The sequence below is a fragment of the Coturnix japonica genome, chromosome 28 (assembly GCF_054131305.1).
Source record: "Coturnix japonica strain WE chromosome 28, WE-NBRP24, whole genome shotgun sequence".
Taxonomy (NCBI): Eukaryota; Metazoa; Chordata; class Aves; order Galliformes; family Phasianidae; genus Coturnix; species Coturnix japonica.
In genome coordinates, this window is record NC_140690.1 from 3,892,260 (window position 1) to 3,918,656 (window position 26,397).

At 44.5% G+C, this 26,397-nt stretch overlaps 1 protein-coding gene and 4 long non-coding RNA genes across 5 annotated transcripts; all 5 read right to left on the reverse strand.

The window, feature by feature from the left end:
* Positions 1–870: 870 nt before the first annotated feature.
* LOC146756092 (uncharacterized) lies at positions 871–1,635 on the reverse strand. Its single transcript, XR_014937555.1, has 3 exons — positions 1,603–1,635; positions 1,206–1,332; positions 871–1,008 (listed from the first exon to the last, which is right to left on the reverse strand). It is a non-coding gene; the product is annotated as an uncharacterized LOC146756092 (long non-coding RNA).
* Positions 1,636–2,105: 470 nt separating this feature from the next.
* On the reverse strand, positions 2,106–6,520 carry LOC146756093 (uncharacterized). Its single transcript, XR_014937695.1, has 6 exons — positions 6,278–6,520; positions 5,139–5,210; positions 3,933–4,039; positions 2,763–2,835; positions 2,564–2,635; positions 2,106–2,217 (listed from the first exon to the last, which is right to left on the reverse strand). It is a non-coding gene; the product is annotated as an uncharacterized LOC146756093 (long non-coding RNA).
* Positions 6,521–8,077: 1,557 nt separating this feature from the next.
* Positions 8,078–9,643, reverse strand: LOC146756094 (uncharacterized). Its single transcript, XR_014937619.1, has 3 exons — positions 9,388–9,643; positions 9,021–9,287; positions 8,078–8,361 (listed from the first exon to the last, which is right to left on the reverse strand). It is a non-coding gene; the product is annotated as an uncharacterized LOC146756094 (long non-coding RNA).
* Positions 9,644–14,164: 4,521 nt separating this feature from the next.
* Positions 14,165–16,865, reverse strand: LOC146756095 (obscurin-like protein 1). Its single transcript, XM_085525014.1, has 2 exons — positions 16,685–16,865; positions 14,165–14,633 (listed from the first exon to the last, which is right to left on the reverse strand). The coding sequence occupies exons 1-2, from the start codon at positions 16,821–16,823 to the stop codon at positions 14,185–14,187; spliced, it is 588 nt and encodes a 195-aa protein (XP_085381140.1). The 5' UTR covers positions 16,824–16,865; the 3' UTR covers positions 14,165–14,184.
* Positions 16,866–24,130: 7,265 nt separating this feature from the next.
* Positions 24,131–25,932, reverse strand: LOC146756096 (uncharacterized). Its single transcript, XR_014937618.1, has 2 exons — positions 25,757–25,932; positions 24,131–24,426 (listed from the first exon to the last, which is right to left on the reverse strand). It is a non-coding gene; the product is annotated as an uncharacterized LOC146756096 (long non-coding RNA).
* Positions 25,933–26,397: the final 465 nt, after the last annotated feature.

Consider the following 26,397-nt stretch of genomic DNA (forward strand, 5'->3'; position numbering starts at 1 on the left):
CAATCTCTGCGAATGAAAACTCAGAATTCAGTCAAGGCGTTGATTGAGCACGAGCGTGCCTTTATTCAATAGGAAAAAGGAGGGGGTGTGAGGTCTGGAGGAAAGATGGGACTCATTCTCTGTTGTCTGACGAGAGTGTCTCAGAAGTCGTGCTGTTGCCCGGAGCCTGGGACTCTTGGCCTGATTCTACCTCCCCCTCCAAGATGTTTGGCTTCTCCTCTGTAATGCTGACCTGAGCCTGCATGGTTGTGCTGCTGTCGGGGCACTCGTGCTGTGCTTGGGCTGGGCTGTCCTCAAAAGGCACTCGGTTCAGGCTGGTGCCTGAGGAGTCTGGCAGGCTCAGGTCAGCAGCTTCAACAGGTATGGGATGAACGAGAGCTTCAACGATGATGGCATTCTTCTCTTTATAACTGATGTTATACGGAAGGCTTTCATCTGAACTGCAGCATCCTGTGCTTAGTAACAGTTCTTCATTGATGGAATCACAGGATGCTGCATCGTAACATGCCTGGCGTCTTGGAGATATACAAGGGCTCGGGTCACCTAGGAAGGAGTAGACGCACAGCAGTTAGTGTCAAAGTTTCACAAGATGAATCATGAAACAGGTTCTTGACATTTGGCTATGCAGTGATGGTGGGCAGAAGCAAATAGGCTTCTAGCAACAGTGTCACTGTCTTGAAAGTGATCCTCGTGCAGGTCCAGCTCTTGTGTTGACAAGAGACTCATTTGGGAAAGACAGGGGTCAACTGAAGATGTCAGGCACAGGCTTGAATGCCAGAAGGATGTACAAGCCCACTGAAAGCATGAATTCTACCTGTGTTGCTGACAAGCAGTGATTTGAAAGCTGGATTTGCATGCTTACCTGCCAGGACCAAGACTTCAGCTTCAGAGGGCTCCCTGGCACTGCTCTGCAGTTGGCGTTTGGCCACAGGGGATGGTTTGCCCAGGCAGAAGCAGGAACGCCAACTGCAAGCTGCTGACTCTGCCCTCTTACTGGGAGAACTCATTCTGCAGAGAAAACAGAGCATGCTGTCAGTCGTGGTGCAGGGTGAGGGAAGAGCTGCACCGAACCCTTGCCAATAGTTGCCTGTTCCGGGCAATGCCTGGTTTCTGCTGAAACACAGCTTAGAAAAGCGCTCTGTTTCAAACAGCAGAGGATGCTTCCATTCCTACAGCTCAGCCCTCAAGTCCTGTTGGCTAAATACCTCTCAACGATGTCAAGCAGGGACATGGATCCCGAGAATGTTGGAGGCTCAGGCTGCTTCACTCTCCTGGGGCAGGCCTTCAACAGGGAACGAAGGCAGGAGATGAACTTGCCCCGTTTCTTTGGCTCTGCGCAACAAAACAAAAAAACAAGTTCATTTCAGCCCTGGCTCGGTTGGACGAGGCCGAGTGCAACACATTCAACAGAACACGTAACAACAGAAAGCATGTTCCCAACAAAGACACGCAAGAACGGATTTTCCCCATCCCTGGAGGTGCCCAAGGAGCTTAATGCAGTTCTCTTTCTAAGCTTGCTCAACTCGGGCATTAATGAACCCCCTGAAAGCCATGTTCAGACCCCATTTTACTAACCCGCATTGTCAAATGTAAAATACGCACCTGGCTTTGGCAATGAATGTAGGATGGACTCGGGCAGTTTTCCCCTGATGAGTTCCACGCACTCACCAGGGAAAAAACCAACCTGTAATAAGAACAAAAAGACAGGTGGGCATTAGCCCAAGCCCAGAGCCAAAGGGAAGGTCCTCTGACACCGACACAGGGCAACTGTTTGCATCCAGAAGCCATCCTGTGCAGGCAGAGCAGCTCCAACCGGAGATTCCCGACTCTACTGAAGCTGTGCTCTCTAGTCAAAAATGTGTGCCTACCTCAAAGCCACGCTTGCCTCTCCAAAAGGGGCTCATCTCCTTTGGTGGCATATCAACAATGCACACGATGTCTCCAACCTGCAAAAGATTGAAACATCAATCCCAGCTTCAGCACAGCTAGAACAAAAGCCTTCTTCTACGACACAAAATATGAGAGTATTCCCGAGGCGTTCACACTCTATACTAATTCTGTGCACAACAACAAGGAACGCCTGGAACTGCTTACCTCCAGAGAGAGCTCATCCGGCCCCTGGGCGACGTGGCTCCTAATAACATGGGCTGCCGCAATCGCTGGTACGTTTAAAGATGACATAGCACGCACCAGCTGCGGCTCCCGCATGTTATCAGCCTGCAAAACAGAGCACAGGCCGTGGTCAGGAGATGAGGACAAACCAGGAGGATTTCAAGGTGAGGAGCACATCTGCAAAGAAAGCTGCAGCAAATGCGCTCCGTCCTTATCAGGAGCACTTCAGAAGGAGCTGCACGTCTCATCACAGTTATTTCCCTTTCTGGCGTGCATTGCCAGGCCATGCAAAGATGCATCTCTCTCTACCCAGACTAATCAGCAATGGCACTGGCACAGACAGGTGGCCAGGCCCTTTTTGGCCCATTCTTTCCTGCAGGAGAGTACACCTGCAGCTCCTTCTAATGGCTCAACACAGGGAAAAAAGACTGGCCAGAGCTTCATACTGTACCTCCGTCGCCGCCAACTCAGGCTCTCGGCTGATCCCACTGCACGCAGCACCCATCACAGCAAGTGTGAACAGCTGGAACAGAGCAGAAACACACTTCTGTTTTCTCTATTCACACAGCACAGTATGGACAGACTTCTTCAGAGCTACCCGCGCATACACTGCGGCAAAACCATGCGGGGGGACAAAACATGGCACGTACCTGGCAGTGAGATCACCTCAAGCTATCTGCAGCAGTTCCTTGTCGCTTTGCTCGGATGAAATGAGAGCAAAAGCTGCACCGAGGCAGTGGGCGGAGGGTGAGGAGAGGAGAGAGAAAGAGCAGGTCAGTGAGCAGGGCTAAGACATCCATGGAATAACACACACAGCACAACTGTCCCACCCACTTGCTGCAAGACATGCTGAGTCTCAGGCTACGTGATGCCTGTCCGCCCAGCAACTTTACAATGCTTCCACTACTGAGCAAAGACAATGGAAGAAGCACGGGACAGGTGCCAACTTTACTGATACCCCCTTTGGAATGTGTGTACCGGGGAAAATTACGTCTGATGGTCAAGAGTAAGCAATACGGTGCTGTGAGCTCAAACAGCCAGCAGTTCTCAACACCTCACTGCCCACCCATCCATCCCACGCCAGCTCAACTTACCTACAAGCTGCTGCACACGACGGTGAGAAGAAAAAGCACTAAAGATACTAACTAAAGCCACTAACTAAAGGCACTAACTAACTAACGGCACTAACTAACTAAAGGCACTAACTAACTAACGGAACTAACTAACTAACGGCACTAACTAACAACAGTAACTAACTAACAACGCTAACTAACAACACTAACTAACTAACAAAACTAACTAACTAACAAAACTAACTAACTAACGGCACAAAAGGCACAAGAACAACAAGACAACCAACCACTCCGACCACTAGCTCACCCACAAAGGAACACAGAACGCACCGCTCCTCCCCTCATTCCAGCCGCTTATGACATCACCAACGGCCAACAGCCTGGTCCACCATGACCCCCCACAAGGCGGGGAGCCAAGACCACGTGGTCACATCTGATTCCAACACGGCACCACAACATTCCAGGACTCAGTGTGGGCTTGGAATTCTATCCTGGTGTGGCAGCGCAATGGGAGGTGTTAGGGCACAGCTGAAGAGCTGACAGACAACGGACGTTTCCAAAGGAGGGTGCCAGATTAACTCTCAGCATTCTCTTGCGGGGCTCTTAGGAATGCTTCAAACCCATTTTCACTGCCTAGCTCATTTCTAGAAAGTCCAGTTGAGAAATGCTCACTTTGTCTGGGGAACGCCTCTATGCATCATGAATGAAAAATAAAATAAAATGGGCACGCGACCCTATGAAAATTACCTCTCTGCTCTTGTTGTCAGCCAGACACCTCAGATGAGCATGATGTGTCCCTGCTCCTGAATGAAGATTCACCCAAGTCTGTGTTCCTCTCTGCTCCATCTCTGGCTCTAAAAGAAACACAGACAGAGATGATTACAAGATCCTTTGTGCAGACGAAAGACAAGGGTGCACACGAATTCTGTTTAGCAAGAAATACTACATTCCCAATGGTAGTACTTGAATCCTCCTTTGGGGCTGGAGCTCAACAGGTCAACACATCAGAAATAACACAAAGTGCATCTGGAAGACGTGTCTCAAAGCCCAGAAAATCCAACACGAGAGGGGGCTGGACAGTGGACCACAAGTGTCCATTTCCATTGCAGCTCCCTGTAGAGAACAGCACCAATCAGCAGGCGTGAATCAGTTCATTCACAAGCTGCACAATGACTCTGTTCTTTACATGATAAAGAAACACACAGAGATTCCTGACCAAAAAGTTGGGAGTTAATAACGACCAAAGAGGTTCCTGTTCCTACGCCTCATCCTCTCACCCCAACTCCTGGGTGATGCCCACAGGCTTCAAGACAGCTCTCAAATCCATTGAACTCCAGTCACAGAACTCCATCAAAAAGGATGTCACACATGTGACACTTACATACATTTTGCATCAGAAACAGTGACGCCAGCAGGAGCAGAGAGGTGACTGTCCCCCTGTACTCAGCACTGGTGAGGCCACAACTCTAATTCTGTGTCCAGTTTGTGGCCCCTCACTGAGAAAAAGAAACTGAGGCATTGGAACGTGTTCAAAGAAGGGCAACAAAGCTGGTGAGGGGTCTGGAGCACAATGGGGCCATATGAGGAGAGGCTGCAGGAGATGGGAATGTCCAGCCTGGAGAAGAGGTGGCTCATGGGAAACCTCATTGCTCTCTATAACTTCCTGAAGGGAGGTTGCAGTGAGCTGGGGGTCGGCCTCTTCTCTCGTGTCATTACTGATAGAACTAGAGGGAATGGTTCCAAGCTGCGGCAGGAGAGGTTCAGGCTGGACATTAGGAAATATTACTTCTCAGAAAGGGTGGCCAGGCACTGGAATGGACTGCCCAGGGAGGTGGTGGAGTCACCCACCCTGGGGTGTTCAAGGAACGTCTGCAGAAATCCCTGCTGAAATCCTGACCTCTGCCACAGGTGGCTGAGTGACACAAAAGCTGTGTCCTTGGTTCCCGGCCTTACCTTCACTTGCTGTTCATCTTTCTCTGCAGCTCCTGTTCTGAATAGTCTTCTTATATTCCCATGTGATGTACCCTGAAATACATCATTTAGTGAGTCTGAACAAAACATAAGACATTAATTGGAACTGTGAAGAAATGTTTTTTGCACTTTACTTGGAGGATGTTACATGCTATACCTTCTTTTCTCAATTGTAACACATGATTTTTTATAAAAAGAAACATAGCAAGTCAGCTCTTCAGTGTGCATATTGATGAAACTTGGTGAAATACAACTTTAGAAAAAGGTAATTTGAAAATTTAAATATTCTTATCAGAATCTCTGCTATTAGTTACCGTTCCCATGTTCTGATTTGATGATGATTCTCTCAGAGCTGTTTTGTCACTCGCCACCTCAAATGCACTTCAAGTGCTTTAGGAGCATCACTGGAATTTTGAATAAACTCGATATATTTTAGCAAAGCTGCTACAGATGCACGACTGCAGTACTTTGGAAAAATATAATCTTGATTGAACGCTGAACAGTGTTATTTAATTATAATCCAGGTAATTAAATTAATTAAACCAAGGGAATCACCTCCCAGTCAGTCAGCTCCCACCAGGGAAATCGCTTCCCTGCCAAGCAGATGCAACCAACACAAGCTGCTACATCACTCTAGGGCCCCACTGAGTCTTCCCAAGGGGTCTCCAAAGGCTTCCCTGTTGACTTCTGGGAACCTGGAAACACTCACATGGAAACCAGTGCCCCCTAATGTGCCCCAGAGGTTTCTCAGGGCCCTGCAATTAGCTCTACAGACATCCAGACATGCCCCAGAGCAAGTATGTGTGCTGTAGGGAGCCCAAGAGACATTCCAGAGTATGCTAGTACTCCTCAGTGCACTCAAGGGTTCTTCACCTGTCTCTAAATATGCCATACTTGACTTTGTTTTCTCTTCTGGAGCTTAGTTCTCAGCTTTGCTTTCTCATGCCATTTATCATTCAGTTTAGAGATTATTTTAACTAAAATATTTTAATCCACCATATTTTCTGAAAACTAAGAATTGATCCCGCTCAAGGAAACAGAAGAGAAAAACATCACCCACAGGCTGCAGATATTTACCTCGACTTCTCTACATGCCTTCCCCAGTGTGCTTTTCAACTCACATTGCACAGTGACCCTGGCTTTTGTTTCAGAGTCCTCTGTCTCACAGGTGTACTCCCCACTGTCCTTGGCAGTAGAGTCATGGATGATCAGAATGGCCCCAGTTCCCTCCTGCTGCAAGTCGTACTTCTGGCTTTTTCTGATTGCTTTGCCATCCTTGTACCACCTGATGTTCACATCTGGTTTCGACAGCTCACGGCTCAGGCTGATGTCCTGCCCTGCTGCTGCTGTCTTATCCTCCAGCTGTTTTGTTACCTCAGTAGGTTTTTCTGAAAGAAAACATGCTTTTTGAGTAACATACACTTAGGGTAGGATGCCTCTCTCAAAATACACGCATCTACATGCTGGAGATAAGTTAGAGAGGCACTTGCAACAGAGGCCATCCTACAGCCAGCAGTAATCTGTAAAGTACAGACAATAGAATTCCAGGCACCATTAATTCTCTCTTAAATCTACCCCATTGAGGATGATGAACCATGTCTGAAAACTGCCTCTTCCTTCTCTCCACTGATCACACTGGGAGCCTCAGATGATGCTCTCAGATGCACATGTTCTAGATAGGAATTTGTTGTACAGCTAGATGATGTGAAGGCCATCCCTTCAGCTTATACTTAGAGGATATTTGCTCCCACAGTTGCCTCAACAGATCATTCCTGATTTACTGGTAATGGAACAAGCTGTAGTGAGATGCCCATTTCCAACACTACCCCAGTGCTTTGGGTAGTTCTCACATTTGTGTCAAATGGTTCCTCCTTTTACTTATTTTTAAGAGAAATTCTCAGTGCTTCAAGGTTCAAGTAGAAGGTTGCTATTCACTTTAACCATATTATGAGTTAGCTCTCATGACAATCTTATCAGAAGACAGTTGAAGGAATCAGACCCCAGAATCTCTCCCATCTCATTACCTTTCACAGACAGAGAGGCTTTGGAGGTTAGACCACGGGCAATAAAAACGACTTCCCCAGAGTCAGTAGGAGTCACACTTTTGATAAGGAGAGTCTCTTACCAACCCACGTTAGAAGCTTTAAATCGCCCACCACTTTCCACTCTGCTTCCATTCAGTGTCCACTTGAACTCATCAATGCTTTCATGGGACAGAATGCATTCAAAAGTGCAATCTTCTACCTCCTGGATTTCATTGTTTTTCAGCCGTTTGCTAATGCCAATATTCAGCTCTGGAAGATAAGAGATAGGTTAGTATGAGGTTTAGATGGAGAAAAGGCATTCGTGACCAATGTGAGTAGCAGTACTGGTGTTTGAACTCAGGATTTGCAGATCATGGCTGCGTTCCTCACTGATGTATTCTCTAAGACATTCTCCACTCAGAATTACCAGAAAGCTATAAAAAAAAAGAGACGTGAATCTCTTGGCTTTGCTCTGGAAGAACTACAAGGAGAGCAGCTCAGTCCATGGAGCACAATGAAGATTCAATGAGCTACAGAGGGAAAAACCTAACAGAGAGGACAACTCTAGGATGCTGCGTGAGAAAAAGGGTTTTGCCTACAACAAGACATTAAATGTTTCTATTAGCTAATTTGTTACCATCCTACCCCTACTGGTGTTCAAACCATTTCTCCATTTTAGGGATGTTTAGAAAGGAATCATTTCCAGGACATTCTTGACGTTTTTTGTGATTTTCATGGCAAAAGGAGATACATTTACTTCAAAAGCAATGGGAATTTTCCAGACATCACTGCGCTAAATTGCAGAAATACAGTTCTATTGTAGAAACTATTAAGGCTCGTGGGGGAATAGGTGTAAGACATAGTGACCACATTGACTGTGCTTTTAGCACTCCTTCACTTTCCGCAGTACTTACCCTGAACGCCGACATTTGACTTGGCAACATCAGTGCCAATATCACAGGTATAGAAACCTGCATCTGGCTTCTCGAGGTCATGGAGAAGGAGACATAGGGTCTTCCCAGACTGTACCAGCTCATACTTGTTGCCAGAAGTGAGCACATCACCGTCCTGTTTCCTCGCTGGTTTGACCTTCTCTTTAGAGACTTCACATTCCAATTTAATCACACCCCGCTCCTCACCAAAAACATCATCCAAGGACTTCATGAAGACAGCAGGCTTCTCTGCAATTAAACAGGCAAAACAGAACAACGTGATACAGAAGTTGAGACATTTCCAGTTGCTTTCAGCTTTTTAAGGAGAGATCAATAAATCTTTACCAGTACTGACAACACCAATATAGAACCTAAAGCGGTTTCATGTCTCTTGACAGAATGCGCTTTAAGGAATTCTGAACTAATCAGTAGGAGAATACAGGGAACAGGAGGGACAGCCTGCATTGCTGTGGGTGGGACTGATATCATATGAAGTTATTGGGATGCAGCTCTTCTAAAGCTGGAGAGCTGGCATTGCCCTCACATGGAGCAGAGCTCATACAGCAGGCCACAGGATTAAGAGGATAAGCTGATCTCTCCCTGCAGTCATAAATCCTTGGAGACAATAGCATTGACACTGCATGGCACTGAAGCAGTAAAAAAATTGCTCCTGTAACTCTTCTTGTGTTAAGTAAAATGATGATAAAAAGCAATGGAATGCTTTGGCAGGACACCAAAACCATCCTCCTTCGTTGATATCTGCTGCAATGGAACCTTCCACTGGAAGAAAGCCCCTGATAACTTGTCACCCCAGAGAGGTGAGCTTTAGAAGCAGGATTGCTTCACAATAGAATGAACTGGAGCTCCTTAGCATCTCTTACATCCAGGAGGGTTGTGACCAGACCCACCTATCACCTTCAGGCGCGCGCTTTCTGACACCTTGTCTGACTTCACTGTCACTGTGCCAGCATCTTCAGGCTTAACCTGACTCATTGTCAGTGTGCAGCAACTGCCAACGTTCTTGATGTCATTGTAATTGTTGGTGTAAAGGAGGTTGCCATTCAGGAACCATTCCACGTCCTCGTCATCATGGGACAGCTCGCAGGAGAAGACAGCAGAGCTCTCTTCTTCAGTTTCCACATCATGCAGGTGCTTCGTCACTTCTACATTGCGAGCTGTGGGGAAACGAGGTGAACTGTTACAAAAATAAGAACCTTAAGAAGAGAAATCTGAGGTGAAATAGGACATGGAAGAGGCCACCCTCCATGCTCATACCTTCAGCTGTCAGCGTGGCCTAAGTCTCTGCAATTTCTGCCTTGCACTTGTACACACCAGTATCATCGGGCTTCAGCTTCAGAATCTTGAGCTCTGCTGAATGCTTATCCCTCTTGATCTTGTACTTCTCAGAGGGCTCGATGGGTGGGTGGCCCTTGAACCATTTCACAACCTTTGGAGAAGGCCTGAAGTCACAGGACAGGATGACAGAATGACGTTCCAAAGCTGTCTTGTCCTCCAACTTCCTGGTGATTTGTAAATGGTAATCTGCAAAACAGGGGTGGAAGAGAAGAAAGGATGAGGACAATTGGAAGAAGAGGAAAGTCTCTTGCGTGTATTCCATTCCAATTAATTCCATGTTCACAATTGTTCTTTGAACCACTCTAAAGATAAAACAAACGATTGCCTATAGGGAATGCCATTGACTACATTTCTATAAAGTAATACTGTATATTATCTACTAAATGCAAGGTCCAGCTCTTGTTCTGTGCTTATTAAATTGCTCCCAGTTGAGGCTTTTTTTCAAATAAGAGTGAGTTGAAAATATAACAAGTACTTTAGGATGTGAATGGAGACTCTTACGCTGGGGACAACAGCAGATAAGAAGCCTGGAAGTTTCCTTCAGATGAAATCAATGACAAACTGCATCAAATTTAGGTGCTACCAAACTTAAACTTGTCTAGTTCAGAAATACAATTAATTCCACCTGATTTGACTTCTTTGGTATAGCCAAGGACAAAACCTCAGCTCTGTAGGTCTGAATAGTAAGCACATCACAACTATTCAAACAGATCTTTTACTGAGATGCAGCTGTCTTATTTAGTGTCCAACGACTTTTAAAAGGAAATGGAGCAGACCCTCCAGAAAACACACAATATTTCAAAGACTCCAGTGAAGGAAGACTGTACGTTAATTAATTCTTCATCTTCATGATGTAAATCAAGCCAGGATACGTTACCTCTGATGAGCAGATTGGCTGTGGATTTGGATTTGCCAATTGAGAACTGAATGGTGCCTGTCATATCAGTGGTGGTTTTCGGTATGGTCAGCCAGTGGATGGTGCCTTCTTGCTGCATAATCAAGTTTCTGCCAGCCTGTAAGATTTCTTCACGCAGATACCACTTGGGAGGTTTCATAGAAGGAATGGATATCTCGCATTCAAATTTGGCTTCTTCAGGCTCAGTCACATCCTCATCACACAGCTCCTTTACTAGATTAATGGATTGCTCTTTAAGAAGGATGGAACAAGAGAAAGCAGAGATTTAGAAGGAATATAAAAAACCATACATTATCACCCTACTTACTCATGTCAGCATTACTGCACATGAACACTACACCTATCAGCTCAAAATGCCTTAAAACATCATTAAAAAAGTAGTAGAAAGAAAGGAAAGTTGTTAAGAAGTCAGACAATAAGACTGACAACCTGAAGAGAGCCCAGATCTTCTGATTCCCAGTCCAACATCCAAATCAAATCATGACCTTCCCATCTCGATATCAAACTCCTCGCATTACGAAATGGAATAGAGGATCAGTGAAACACAGACATTGATAATTACTTTGGTTAAATACAGCAACGTAGCTCTGAACAACAAGTTTTCTCCTAGTAAAGGTCTCTGTAGCTCAAATGTAATGACTCTACTTAGGAGAAATTCATTTTCCAGGATGTTCTTGCCCTTATAATTGTAACAGTGGCAAAGCTGGGGACTGAACTCTTGAGTACTGTGCTAACTCAAATGTCTCCCTTTTCTTTACCACACTTAACATCATATATATACCCTAACATTGTATATATTAAAAAAAAACACAACCTGTGCTCATTTCAAACATACAGAGAAGATGAAGAAAAATTCAAGCTATGTTTTTATCCCTCAACGTTCAAACACAAATCTGAAGTCTAAAGGTAGAAAATCAACTTCCTAAGAAAATCGCCTGTTTTACTTAGCAAAGTAAATCCCAAAAGAGAAGCTGGATATTTTGTGGGCAGAAAGGCAGGTAGGTTGGAGCTTTTATTTCTGTGAAAGGTCATGGTGGTGTTTAACTTCCTTGACATTAAAGCAAAGGATGTTATCTGGTTTATAACATAAGATAATTTAAGCAAAATCGTCATCAGAAGCATAATTACCTTTCACTGTAAGATGGGCACGAGATTCTGCCTTTTCTGCTACAGATTTTATTTCTGCTGCATCCTTGACTTGGACACGTGTGTAAGTCAGCGAGTAGGTCTTTCCTGAAGCAGAGAACCACAGAGTCACTAAGGCTGGAAAAGACCACTAAGGTCATCTAGTCCAACCGCCAACTCATCCCTACCAAACTGTGCTCTTGAGAGCAAACCCACAACTACACTTGGCTTCCTTGAGCAAACAGCTCTGAGGCACATGGCCAGGCTGAGCATCATCCATCTGGTTTCACAGCATCACTGCCTGTTCTCTCATGTCAATGAAACCACCCATTCCCCCACATCCACATCCCACCAAAGCTGCTTAGTGTTCCCAAAGCAAATGCTCACCAGTTGTTTCCAACTTGAAGGTCATCTTCTGGCCAGCAGCCTCGCAGATGTATTCTCCAGCATCTTTCTTCTCCAGCTGCTCCACAACCAGACGCCGTGTTTTGCCCACAGATTCCATTCTGAACTTTCTGGAGGAGGCAAGCAGTCTTCCATCCTTGTACCATTTTACTTCGCTTGGATCCTGTGCTACTTCACAGCTCAGGGAGGCACTTGCTGCCAGGGCAGCACTCAGCTCTTTCTGCACCTTCTCCTGGTTTATAAACACAGGTTTTGGCTCTGAGGGAAGAAAAGAAAAAGTATTGACTGAGGGACTGAAATGAGACCATCTTGCAGGTTTGTATGTACAGGTTGGAACAGGTTTAGGTTACCACTTGTGCCCAAACTAATAGCCTTCACTAGAGAATATCAGCTCTTCTGTTGAAACTAAGTGTCAAATCTAGGCAAGAAAGAACCTAGGAACTGAAGGAACCAAGAGGGTCCTTGAACACCAGTCCCATGGTTGCAAGTCACTATGCAAACATATTGAACCCAAAAGAACATCTGTCCTGCAGGCAACCAAAACCTGAGTTCCTTTTACTTAAGACCCACTGTGAAACATCAAAACACATAAACATGTGATAGTCAAATCACTGGCTGCCTTTTCATGACCCAGAACAGTACTCCTGGCTTCCTGAACAGACTCCTCATGGCATCTACCATTGCCACAAATGTGACTGTCAAAGGCACAAAGGAAATATGCTCACCAACGCAGTCCTTTGTTCTTTGTGTGTGATTTGCAGATATCTATTTTACTTTGAGCTCTGGGAATAGTCAGCTCTACCAGGTCTCTTACTGTGAGTAGCAGACTCACCTATCCAGATGCAGCCTCCAACATAAAGGCATAGGAAAAAGGCAGTGTACTACTAGGAGAAGTTCCTGCTTCTCCTGCCACAAAAGGCTGCACGTACAACATGCACTCCAGCCTCACTGCACATACTTATCTTAGTCAAATGTTTCGGTGAACAGGAATTACAGTTTGGGACCTCAGGCACAGGAGAGATTTGAATAATATCTTGAATATTGCTTCCATTGTACATATATCAGTAATTATTATTCTACAGACAGACTGAAACAGGTCTTTGTGCCATACTAAAACCAAATACTTTCTACAAACCCAGGCAATCAAGTCTAGGGAAAAAACCTCAGCACAGACTACTGCAACTGGATCACTGTATAATAGAAACTAGATTTTACTTTACTGTTCTCTGCTGTATTTCAGACAACACCTGTCTCACCTGTGACATGAATCTTGAAGGTGAGTTTCTGGCCAGCAGCCTCGCAGCTGTACTCCCCTGCATCTTTCTTCTCCACCTGGCTCACCACCAGCCGACGCTGTTTGCCCTCTGACTCCACCTTGAACTTCTTGCTCCAGGTGATCAGTTTCCCCTCCTTGTACCACTTCACCTCCATCTTCTCCTGGGCCACCTCGCAGCTCAGCGTGGCATTTTCTGTTGGTGCAGCCTTCATCTCCTTTTGTATCTTGTCCTTCTCTGTAAACACGTCTTCTTTCTCTGCAGGGACATCACAAGAGTCACACAGTTTTGCTGTAGTCTGCTGCAGAGCTTACTCCAGTTGCCCGTTTTCATTATACTTGCACTTCACAGGGAGCATCGTGATGCCTCACTAAGACAGGAAAATACTTTCCCCTCTATTTTGCCTTGGGAAATGATAGACATATCATTTCATGTCATATCATATCATATCACATCATATCATATCATATCATATCATATCATATCACATCATATCACAAAGCTAAACATTTTGCAGTCTGATAGCAGATTTGGACATGAGATTTAGAACACCTGCATGCACTGCTGAACCTCCTATCTTATCTTTTTTTCTTCTGATGTCTCTCTACATTTCCAGTAAATCAGAAGGGAACGGCCCTCTAGAACAGGTTGCCCAAGGAGACTGTGGATGCTCCATCCCTGCAGGCATTCAAGGCCAGGCTGGATGTGGTTCTGGGCAGCCTGGGCTGCTGGTTGGCAACCCTGCACATAGAAAGAAGGGGGTTGGAACTGGATGAGCACTGTGGGCCTTTGCAACCCAGGCCATTTATGAGTCTGATTATTGGCATTTCCCAGCTAATTGTGTCACTCAAATTTAGTAACCAGATCTCTTCAAACACCTCCCCTTTTCTCACTCCTTGCATGCCTGGTGTGCTCTTGCACTGTAACCCTGCAGACACCAGCTGACTACAAGAGCTGCACAAGTTACCCTCCTTGCCTATGGTTTGTTGCAGTAATTCATTCCTGGATGGAAAAGCACATGTAGAAAAGTGTTGCTATGAGACTAGATGACAGAGAAAGTCCTAGAGCCAAAATGTTTTGCACCAGAGAGGCTGTCAGTTGATCCTCCAAATGCAAGACACACCAAATGAAGCGTTCCTTTATCTCTGGGATTCCAAGCATTTTCTCACCTCTGACTTTCACTTGGAATGTTGCTTTGTCATCTTTTGTTTCACAGCTGTCGCTCCCTTGGTCTTTCAGGGTCACATTTTTGACCATGAGCTTGCGGTGCGTCCCCTTGGAGATGATGGTTGTCCTCTGGTCCTGCTTCACCTCTGTTTCATCTTTCTTCCATACGACAGCTCCGCTTGCAGCTGACACCTCACACACCAGCTCCAGGTCTTCAGAAGGACTGACTGATATTTCTGAAGTGTTTTTGGGCTTGCTGACAACATTAATGGCTTCATCTGAAGAAAAAAATAGAAAGTGGTTTACATCCTGACTCAGGCTTATTCAGCACAGCATGAAGATACAGTTAGAACTGATTGTAATGTCTCTGCTCATTACATTTGGGTGATTGAGTTTCACCTCTGGAGGTACTCGCATACAAATGTGTGCTTGATTCTCCTGTGTAAGGAAAGAGTAAGTTCTATGCAGACAGTTCTTATTTCTTTTAATCAATTCTGTATTCTGCACACATTCTTCTGAAGCTAAAATGAAGGCAGATAAGTAACGTGTTTGCAATGCATGAACAAACCTATTCAACACTTTGTCTCTAAGCTAACAAGCAGCGTTTGAAGAGCACATCAGTATTTCATGCCCTTCATTCCATCCAGACAGAACCTGCCTGAGGAGCAAGCTGATGGCTGTCAGCTACAGGCAGACCTAGCTTAGCATTGCATTTCTTAGAGCAACAACTGTTGCTTTCAGTCACTGAATATACCAAGGCCAATTGCTATGCCAGGCACATTTATGGCATCAGTGAACAAATAATGAGTTAAAAATTGTAATAGACAGGAGTCATCTATTCTTGTAAAACTAGGTGACCAAAGAAGAACAGTCCCTCTAGAGTCAAGCTGTTTAGAACTAATAGCATCAATCAATGTCACGTAGATAGATTACTTCCCTGCCCTAAGACCATCTTGTGACCATTTGGTGCTCCTAATTAAGCCCTCTTGATGGCTTTTTTGTCTGAGCCATGTGACATTTTGTGATAGGAGTTACTGCTAGTGTTCCCTTCACCCTACACCAAAGTAGGAGGTATCCATTCTCAGGGAATCATGCAGGCTTCCTCTGGATTTGATGCTCAGAGACAGCCCCAGAACTTTTTAAATCTTAGCTTAGCTCTCATCCAATAATGTTCATCAAACAGTGCAACTTGTCCTTTGGGGATGCCTTTGTTCTGCATCAACCAGTTCCAACGGAGTCTTCTCGGCTTGTTTTAGATCAGTTTTTTAACAGATAAAGAAAGGGGCTTTGAATTACAAAGTGAAATTGCAGAATGCATGATTCTCAACCAAACAGAACGGGAGGTGGGATGCAGGGTGAATACCTGAGCCAACACCACCTGCAAGCAATCCTTCAATATCTTAGGAATCTCTAGCCATCCCAAATCCAGTGTTGTGCTTGATCTATCATCTCTGCTGAGTTTTTAGCTAGCTGATGGTGAGCATCATGATGGTGATGGGTGAGCAGTCGGACTAGAGGGTCTTAATCAACCTTAAGGATCCTGTGATCAGAGGAAAGTGAATGTGCTGTTAAAGATCACAAGAGCTGCACTGCAGCATGAGCATACACAGCGAAAGGTTTTCAGTAGAGCTTCGGTTCATAAATGAGGACTGGGTTATGGAAAATAGGCTCAAGAAATAAACCAGAAAACAGATCTTAACGCCAGGTTCTGTGAATGCAGCCAGCTGAATTTCACAGATATTGAATTTCAATGACAATTTCTTGTGTTATTTTACCCACCAGCTCCACCCTGAACAGGAACATGTCAGTGACAAGCATTACTCCTCCAGGCTTGACCTGACAGTGCTATACTTGCACTATGAGCTAATGGCTGTGCTTACAGCACCTCAGGGAGACACCTCAGAGATCACAATATCCTTCGGGTACAGCAGGAGACACTCAACTCTCCAAATGTGGAGTTTAATTTATCAAAAGAGGAGACAGGATTCCCATGCTAAGAACTTAGGACCGATTCAGTCATAGGTTTAAAGATGATGTAAGTGCTGAGGCAATAGATGAACTAGAAGAATGAAGCCCAGATGTCAGGGCTCAAGTCATGACTCCAGCCCCAGCTGCAGCTAAGGCTGTCTTGAATTCATCACAACACAGTTACATTATTTGCTCATACTGTGGATTTGCATAGGAACAACAGGAAGGTCAGAATTGCTTCAATAGAGCTATGCAATCTTTGTCCTAAATACTGGAAACCCACAGGGTTGGACAAATCAAATGAATTAAGTCTGAAGTGCTTTACATGGATTGTGATCCCATGTTTGCCTCACAAACTTACCTGAGACTTTCCAATCAAAAATCAGAGTGTCATCTCCAGTTTTGCAGATGTATGTTTCCTCATCTTCTTTCGTTACAGGTGAAGCCAGAAGATTATGCAGTTTCCCTTTATCTTCCATTGTGAACTTGTTACTAGTCATGATTTCTTTGCCATTTTTGTACCACTTCACCAGGACATTGCAAAGAAATTGAGCCTAAAAGATGGAGATATCATTCAGGACCGAAAAGAAAAAAAGAATTCCTTTATGGAAATTAATTGGAGCTCAAAAGTTAGATGATGAAACTGGCCCCTATTAACACACACTGGAATAATTGACTTCAAAGATTCAAAATCTCACCACTGTCTTAGCCAAAAGTTTAAGCCTAAGGCCACGGTCCTATTTTACTGCGGGTAATGGAGTTTGTTTTCCAACTTCTTGTTAACATATCATTTCAAAACAGCGCACACAGCTGAGTTGGGTCTGTTGAGACAGCGCAGTCAGAGCTGCTAAAATCAAGTCCGGATTTTGCATGCATTTGTTCTGCAGTTCCAAGAACACAGATGGATAATACAAATTCAACAACATTCTACAGAACGCCTGTCTTTTAGGAGCTCGAGAGCCAGCTGATGGACACTGGGATCACTGAGATCCTGTCAATACATTTAACTCCATCCTATCATACAGTCAAATTTCATTCATTTTTTCAGGAACTGTCTCTTATCATTGTAGTCCCCTCACCACTGCTGGATGTGAGCCCAGCCACGCAAAAGCAGCTGCTGGTTTTCACTGCAGATACTGCAGGAAGGAGGAACAGCCTCCGGACTGGACCAGCTGAGTGTGGCCCTACCAGGATTTGCTCCAAAGGTCTTATTACCAGTAGTGCTTCCTGATGAAATACATGGGGGTCCTCCTTTGATTCCAACCCCAACCCACCCCACCATGCCCCCTGATAACATCCATCAGGGCCACATCTCCACAGTTCCTCAACACCTCCAGGGATCCCACCACCTCCCTGAGCAGGCTGTGCCGGTTAATTCTGGGGGCAGACCTGCCAGTATGAAATATTATGCTAACATGACAAAGAGAGAGAAGAAAAGCAAAATTAAGACTAGCTGACAAGCCTTGGCAGGAAGTTCTGCTCTCCATCAATTTAGTCCCTGTGACTCTTCACAGGTCTCTTCTACATTTTGGATCACTGCAACAAAAAGAGCTGTTGACATCATCTCTCATGGCCACCCTGAGAGAAGAGCAGGAAGGCTGGGATGCTCTTTTTCCTATCTTTCCCTTGACTTCCTCTATATCTTAGGGACGAATCACAGGACAGAACACAGAAATCAAATGGCTCTACAAAGCAGATTGGCCAAGTCAAAACAGCCACTGAAAACACCCCAGATGCTGTCTGACAACAGCTGGACTGTTGGGGAGTCAGGTGAATGCAGTCTGCTGGCCCTGGGCAGGAAGAGGACAGCCCAGACTGTCACATACCTTTCACTGAAAGCTGATAGAGCATTTTATCCCCCTCACAGATGCACTGACAACTTCCAGCATCATCCATTGAGACGCTGTGAATTTTCAGGGTGTGTTTCTTCCCCACAATGTGCAGTTCATATTTTTCACTGGCCTTGAGCTCCTTCCCATCCTTCATCCACTCCACAGTAGCGCCTGTGTCTGAAAGCTCAGCCTGCAGTTTGGCTTCCTCACGCAGCCGAGCGGAGATCTTTTCTACATCTTTGCTCTTATTGGTAAATCTCACTGCAGCACCTGTCAGGAGCAAAGGCCTCATTATTTCAATTTAGATCAGGCTAACGTGGTCAATGTTTGCTGCAAGATCCCTAAAAAAGTATCACCTTCTGTTCCTGCACTCATCATTGTGTCAGTGCTGAGCAATTCAAGATATTTCATTTGGTCTTCTTGCCGGATTTACTAAGTAAAAATCAACCAAACATCTCCTTCTACTGATTAAGAATGCTCTAAACATGCTTCTGCAGAGGTTTCCACCCAATGACAAACAGGTCCTCCCATCATGAATCTTTGTTCTATTTTGTCATGCAAAGCTGATTGACAGAGATATTATTGGAATGATTGCTCCCCTACTTCTAAACTATTCCAGTGCAATCAGAAAGGCTGTCTGAACCTGGAGCTGAAAGTACTGCTCTATGGTGATGCAGTGGTAAACCTGGTGACTGAATGCACTGGCCAAGAGCTGTGAACTGCAGACATTCATCAGCTGGCATGAAGCAATCTGGTTCAGATACCAAGCAGCTGGGTAGACTGGCTTACCCTACACTCAGTGCTATCATGTTTAGGTCATTACCAGGACTCACATCAGTCCATGGGATGCAATTTCAGGTATTTGGTACAGTCAGTGAATGCCTGCAGCCCCAGTTCTAATCATCAGATCACAGCAACTATGCCTTGACTGTAAGAGGAAAGGAGAAGGATCAAAGCAAACACCTCTCACTCTCATCTTGCTGCTGACATCAACATTTTCGGCAACAAATTTCACTTCTGCTCCACCATCATTCTTGGTGATGTTCTTTATGATTAGGCTGTGAGTAGTTTGGATTCTCTTGATGATGCAGGTCTCACTTTCCTGTAAGACTTTACCACTGAGGTACCAAGTGCTGCAACACATTGTTGTAAGATCAGTAGTAAACATGGCATTCCTTCCAGGTACAGCTTCACCAGTTGTTAGGGGGATTTCACAACCAGGACTGGTCCTGAGGAAGAACATGGAATGCTCTTTAGATGCAAGTCTGGTATCTCATTTAGAGATGGAAGATTAAATCATGGGTACATTTCTACTTCTCCCTTTGCATGAGTGCTAGAAGAAGCACTTCTGTGCTTAAGATCTGTTACAGAAAGTTCTGCCTCTTGCACATGTGAGATATCAAAAGATAAGGATATTCACGTCTCTGTCACAGAAACAGAACTTGTATCACTTTAGTGGTAGCTGGAGGTTGATAGGAGATAGGAGAACTAGGAATAAAGGAAAGCCTTTGGTGTGTTAATGCACTGCTATCCTTAAAGTCAAATGAAACATCTTTAGGGAACCAACACAGCTGCTCAGCACACACTGACCCATTTCCACTGGGGTTTTTGTGCTTACCAAGGTGCACGCTTCCTGGGAATTCCAGATACAGGTTCTATCCATGTGCATTGACTGCAGACACTCGGAACTGATCATCAGCCTCTTCAGACAGATTGCTCACCGTGAACTCTGGGACGGGGACATGAGACTCGTGGCACCTCACCCAGGTGAAGCCAGTTAGTTTATTGGGTTCCACAATGTAGCCATCGATTGGAATGGGGCGTTGCATCTTCGGAGGGGACCATGCCAGCGTCACTGAGGTTTCTGTTTTATTTTTCACCACGGGGTCAGTTGGGGGCTGGGTGGGAGGTTTTCTGGGAGCTGAACAGAAATAAATTTCAGAAATATTAGCATAAGGTCATGTAGGCTGGAAAAGACCTTCAAGATCAGCAGACTCAACTTTCAGCATGACCTACTGAGTCCCACCATTAACTACTGTGGTACCTGAGGACATACATGACAAGCTTATTCCTGCAGGTATTTGCATAGTGAATATATTCACCCTCTGGTTGCTTTGGAACATTTTAGAGGTTAAAATCCCATCAGACTTTTTCACCGTGTGCAGCCACTGATACAGGCAGGAGGCTGGGAATTACCTGATGGGCTCTAGTTACAGACTACTGACACAGTAAAGGATTGATTTCATTTCATTTTGGCCATCAGAAGGTATGGTGTCTGCTTTAAGTCACCCATCTAGACTCCAATTATAATCATATGGAGAACAGCGCATTTAGGAGAACTCATCTCATCTTAATAAACCTGAATGAAATCACAGAATCATAGGATCACGGGAGGGCTTGGGTTGGAAGAAACCTTCAAGATCATCCAGTTCTAAACACCCTGCCATGGGCTGGCTGCCCACTAACCAGCTCAGGCTGCCCATCACCCATCCAACCTCGCCTTCAACACCAAGGACAGGCATCCACAGCTTCTCTGGGCAGCCTGAAATGGAAGCAATGAGCCACATGTTGAAGATACTCAAACATTCATGTCTGTAGAGAGAGCCAAATACTCCATACATATTGCCTGCCTGGTCAATGGTATTAAAATGCCAACAACAGACTCATCCAGCTCATTGAAAATGGTGTGAACAAGGCGTACAGGATTCTTCCAGCAGCGAGTTAGATCTGCAAAGTGTAAAAATAGGAAATCTCAATGCAATGCAATTTTCCCTCATAACATAAATAGACACATAACTGTTTTGGGGTGCACTGTTACCAGCCTGTCAGTTGCTGTTGGTCAGTGCTAGATTCCAAAGGTCCCACTAACATAGCATGAAGCTGAAAGCTAGACGCTGGAATCAGATCTCCTGACCTTACCATCAGAAATCGAGATGTCATATTTTGCTCAGAGGTGCCTGCTTGTAGGAGGGACAGCTTCCGAGCTTTTTCTGCTCCAGGAACCAGCTCCAGCTTCAGGATTTAAACAGCAGTCAGAAATTAAACTGAGCTTTGTCACCTCCATCAAACAGAAGGAGTGGTTGGGTGGTACAGCTTTCCAAATAACTTAGAAACTGGCACAACAATCAGATGCCTACCTTTTCTTTTTGAACTTGTTAATACATAGAGCTTAATAGCATCAGAATGCCCCAAGCACTTCAGATAACACGACAGCTGTAAACCCTTCTTTAAGGATTCCTTTGTTTAACCACTGAGTAACTGTAATTCAGTGGTGCTGGTGGGAGAAGGGAAGTCCTAATCTTCCCAGATGGTGAATAGAGCTGATGTTCATATGCAGACTGGTGCTGCAGCACAGCCAGAAACCACTCATTTGGGAAACACAGCACCAAGAAAATAATGGGAATAGCTTCATAAAATCAGGCAGCTTCACCCAAATTTCATGTCAGGTCCATTATTCTTCCTATTTTCAGGAAGAAAGGTTTTCCCTTTTTCTTGTAGTTTTATTTTCTTTTCCTTTCATGCAAGCAGCTTTGTAGCTTACAAATTGTTTTCTATTCACCTCCTGGTGTGGACAAATCACACAGGTTTGACTCCATGTTTTACATAGTTAGCATTTTATATTTGTTCCAGTATGGAACTGTACAGCCATAGAATGGCCTGGGTTGAAAAGGATCTCAAAGATCATCCAGTTCCAACCCCCTGCTATGTGCAGGGTCGCCAACCACCAGACCAGGCTGCCCAGAGCCACAATCCAGCCTTTCCTCATAGGAGAGCTGCTCCAACCCTCTGATCATCACAGTGGCCCCTCCTCTGCACCCACCCCAACAGCACCACAACCTTATTGTCCACAGAAAGCATATAACCCTCATTCAATTGCCCTTCCACTCAGCTTAGAGCACTACTAAAACCAGCATCTTCACCTTAGCTCATCACACTGCTGCAGTTCCTTTTACAAGGATTTCACTGGCAAAAATTAAATCAAAGCCATCACAAGGGATTTAGCACAGTTACGTGTTACTGGCTACGAGAGCTGTCAGCACAGTCACCTGTCAGGCTTTGCTGCTGTTCTCTTTATGTAGAGGCACAACAAGGTTCAGACACCTCACAGTGCAATTCTCACTTGGACTGTAAAGAAAAAGGAGGCTTGAAAAGCAGCGTGTGGAAAACAAAGAAACAAGAATTAGAACAACAGTGGGGCCATGGCACTTGTAGGAATTGTTCTGCCTTTAACAGCAGAGCTTTTCAAGAAGTATGAGGGCATTGCAAACCAGACCAGTTTGGACAGATTAACAACTGCAAGTAGTGGGTTCCAAAATTCCAGACATGAAATCAAAGATAGAAAAACTCTTCACATTTTCATCTCTCAATTTTTCGTACATTGTGCATTACAGTGCAAACAAATCTTCACATACAACTTGGAAGCTAAAGACAAGTCTGACAAAACAGACTGCACAAAAATGATGGATAATTAACAGAGCAAATTGCTCTTTCAAAAACAGAGTTTATGTCTTCTGGTCATAACACTTCAGAAGCCTCAGAGGCTTCTTCTCCTTTGTATATTTTCATTAATCATAGATTTTGTTTTCATTCAATGTGACCTCACTAAACAAATATTGTCTAAGACCATGAGTATCACATAAATGTGCAGATCTCAAGCTGCTCACTTATCTAGTACCCTTGGCATGATGCTTTATCTTCCTCAACTGATCATCTAGATTGTGCCTGTTGATTGTGCAACAACAGCCTGTTGGTCTCGATTACCTGTGAGAGGCTCTAACTTTGGCCAGGAAAAATCATTTGAGGACAAGTAATTCTCTTGGAATCAGTAAGGCAGTCTTCCCATTCTTTCTTACCAGCACCCATCTTACATGTTAATAAAGGATTCTGGAAATCAGTTTGAAGATCAAGAAACAATTCAGTTCAAGCATATGCAATCACAGGATTTGTACGTCACCTGCAAAAGTCATTTTATTCTATCCACAATCTCATCCTACATGCAGTTCCTTAGAGGGTTCCTTAGGCACACCAATCCCATGCTCCTATTACAGACCCTTGCATAAGACAGGTGATATACCTACAAGATTATCTACAGCTTAGACTATGAAAACAGGGAGTCTAGCTAGAGAAAATTATCTACCTGTGCTTCTGAGCAAACTGTTAACCACTCTCATACAGTTCAGGCCAATCCAAACAAGATGCAATGACATGTCAGCCACAGAAACAGCTTGATTTTAAGGAGTTTGTTTGGACAAGCCCCTGTTGCATACGGTGGTCAAACATGCATTACTTGGGGGCACATTGTATTTGATTTAACACATCCTCTTACCTCTGGCTTTGCACAGAGTCCAAAGTCTATCAGCTTCAAATTGTCAATCAGCAGATTTTCCCGGTGGATGAGAAAGCAGTCAGGAATGATTTCCACCCAAATGCCCAAGGAAACATCTTTTCTCTTATTTCCTGCTGTAGACAGTGGTTCTTAGTCTACTCAAAGCTCGCTCGCTCTCGCTGTCTCAGAGATCTTCACTGACTGCTGGCAAGTTCCCATCTTCCAATATCCCAGGTGGGAAATACTAGCTTGTATCTGTTGGAAAGGACCTGGGGACTAGGAGGACAAGTGGTGAGAGACCACAGGCTGAATGCAAGCCAGCAGTGTGCTCTGACAGAAAAGAAGTACAACAAGATCATCAGCTGCATTAAAAAGCAGCACAACCAGACCAGGACAAGTGATTCCTGCTTCAACACTCATTGCACCACATCTACAATACTGTATCTGGTTTTTGGCCAGGAAGGATAACAACCTGAAACAAACTCTGAAGCAAGTTCTATGGATGACCTCCAGCCTGTGCAGGGGGCTGAAGCTCCCACTCAGAGAAGAGAAGCTGGGGAGAAAGATGTTTGTTCAGGGTGCAGAGGAACCTCATGGCAGCTTCTCAATGCCTACGGGGTGGGGAGAGGGGGTGCGTATGAAGATTGACTGAGGCTCTGGCCAGCAGGTCACGATGGGATTGTGACAGGAAACAGTCATACACCTAAACAGCAGACTAGATAGAAGGAAATAGCTTTCCAAGCACTGAACATATTACCCAGAGAGAACATGCAGCCTCATTCCTCGCAGAAAGTGATGATGAGAGTGGGAAAAGCTCTTGAGAAACTTGGTCTCACGGTTCCCAGAGCAGCAGGTTCAGGCACAAATCACTACAAGTCACCTCCACACCCAGTTCCTGTCCAAGCCCATAAATCCATCAGCTTCTCAGCTGGAAGCCAGTTGCTTCTAAAACATACAGACAATGATTCATTTTTCAGAGGGGAAAGGTTCCTTAGATAGAGGGATTTCATAAGATGCCTAGGAAAATGCTCGTGCTGTAATGATTTGCTTTACTGAGTGATACCAGCAGCTTACAAAATGCCAAGCTCTAACCTATTGGTGAGGAAATATTCAAGCCTTCCAGTACCTAACCTGTGCTTCAAGACTTCAGTGACAGAAAATCCATTGGATGGGGCCAGAGGAATGCATCTCACCCCATACCCTCTGTACAGCCACCACTTGTTTAAAGGATCACTCTTCCTTGAGGCACAAAACTAGAGCAGGTTACACAACAGACTGACACCACAAGGGCTTCTCTCTAGATACAAACTGCAGCAAAGAGCATCACAAAAATGTGAAACCAACACTCAGATCAGATCTGTGTCTCTGCTCCGCTCATTAGGAGCATCATGTTTTACTCCCCTTTCAGAGGAAGATACTTCTTCAAGGATAACAAAATCCAGCTCAGCTACAGAACACCACATAGCAATAAATATCTCACATTTCCTGTAGGGAAAGAATCCTAAGCACAAGTTATTGTCTGAGTTTCAGCTGGGACTGAATTATCTTCTTCAGTGTCTGATATAATACTACGTTTTCATTCTAGAGAAACAATGGAGATAGCGCAGTGATGCTTACAGTTGCTGCCAGGCAGCGTTGTACAGAGCCACAGTCAATCTCAGCTGAGAGCCCAAGGAAGTGAGAAGGAACAGAACTAGGACAGCTGACTTAAACTGGCCAAAGGATATTCCATACTATATGACATATTGTGGAAGGAGTTTTGAAGGGGGTATAACTTCATGTCAATCTCTTCCACTACTAGGAGGCTAACTGGACACTGATTGGTAGGTGGTGAGCAATTGCTTTTGCATTCATCATAACTATTATCCTTTTCTCTATCTCAGTACATAATTCTATCTCAACCCATGAGTTCTACTTTGTGTTACTTCTCCCCCCTTCAGTTCTCTCCTGCAGTCCACTGGAATGGAGTGGAGTACTGTAACTCTCTCTGCCAACAGAAAAATAAAAACACATTCATTATTATTTATGGAAGACTGACTGCAGTTCAGGCTCACTGGTTTCAGGTCTCTGGGCATAACCCTGACTGTGAACAGAAGCAATTGCTGAAACAGTCTGTCAAAAAAAGACTGGAGCTTCCTCTTCCAAAAGGCGGTCCTTAGAAACAATGCAATCAAACAGCTTCCCTGTAAGATAAGGTTATCTGAAAATGCATTTAGAGAGTATCAGAGAAAGATAAGTAAGAAAGACAGCACAGAAAGCAGAAACTATTTCTTACCTCTATGACTATAAATATTTCTTTGATGTCTCTCTTACGTGATCCAATGGGCAAACATGTTGATGACTTCAGTTCTTCATGGCATCAATTTCTGTTTTAGCATGAGGCAAGTCATCCTTAAGAGACCATAAAAGCAAGCGATGAAATTGCTAACTACTGTGACATACCAGGTACCACATCTGACTGCTGTGGAACAGAACAAGCACATATGGGACAGTACACAATTCAACATCAACTCAGCAATGACTGACATCACTCCCATAGAAATTCTGAAACAGAGCTGTGAAAAATGAAAAGTAAAACATTCAGCATTTTCATTGGCATTTTGGTAAAGTTGCTGTAATAATGTAACAATAATGTAATGTAATGTAATGATGTAATAACTTCCTCCATTTTAAAGCCAGAGAATTCTGCCCTCTGAACAACCAGCAACAAGATTTGTGGTGCTCTGTTAAACTTTTTCCAGCTCTACAGCATCTTTCAAAAGGCAATGGGACCAGTAGGCTGCATTCGTATGTACCATCCCACCTGCCCCCGTGTTCTTGAGAACTCCACAACTCCAACAGAAGATATTATCATATTTAAATGCCTTTTGGCTTACCCCTACAGTAACTTTCTCCATGATTTTTAGTGCAACTTTT

Bases quoted from the DNA above. Each gene is read 5' to 3' on its own strand.
- LOC146756095 (XM_085525014.1), bottom strand. From the start codon at position 16,823: ATGACTAGTAACAAGTTCACAATGGAAGATAAAGGGAAACTGCATAAT. The intron at 14,634-16,684 runs GTAAGTTTGTGA...TTTTTTCTTCAG, and splicing joins TTTTGATTGGAAAGTCTCAG to ATGAAGCCATTAATGTTGTC.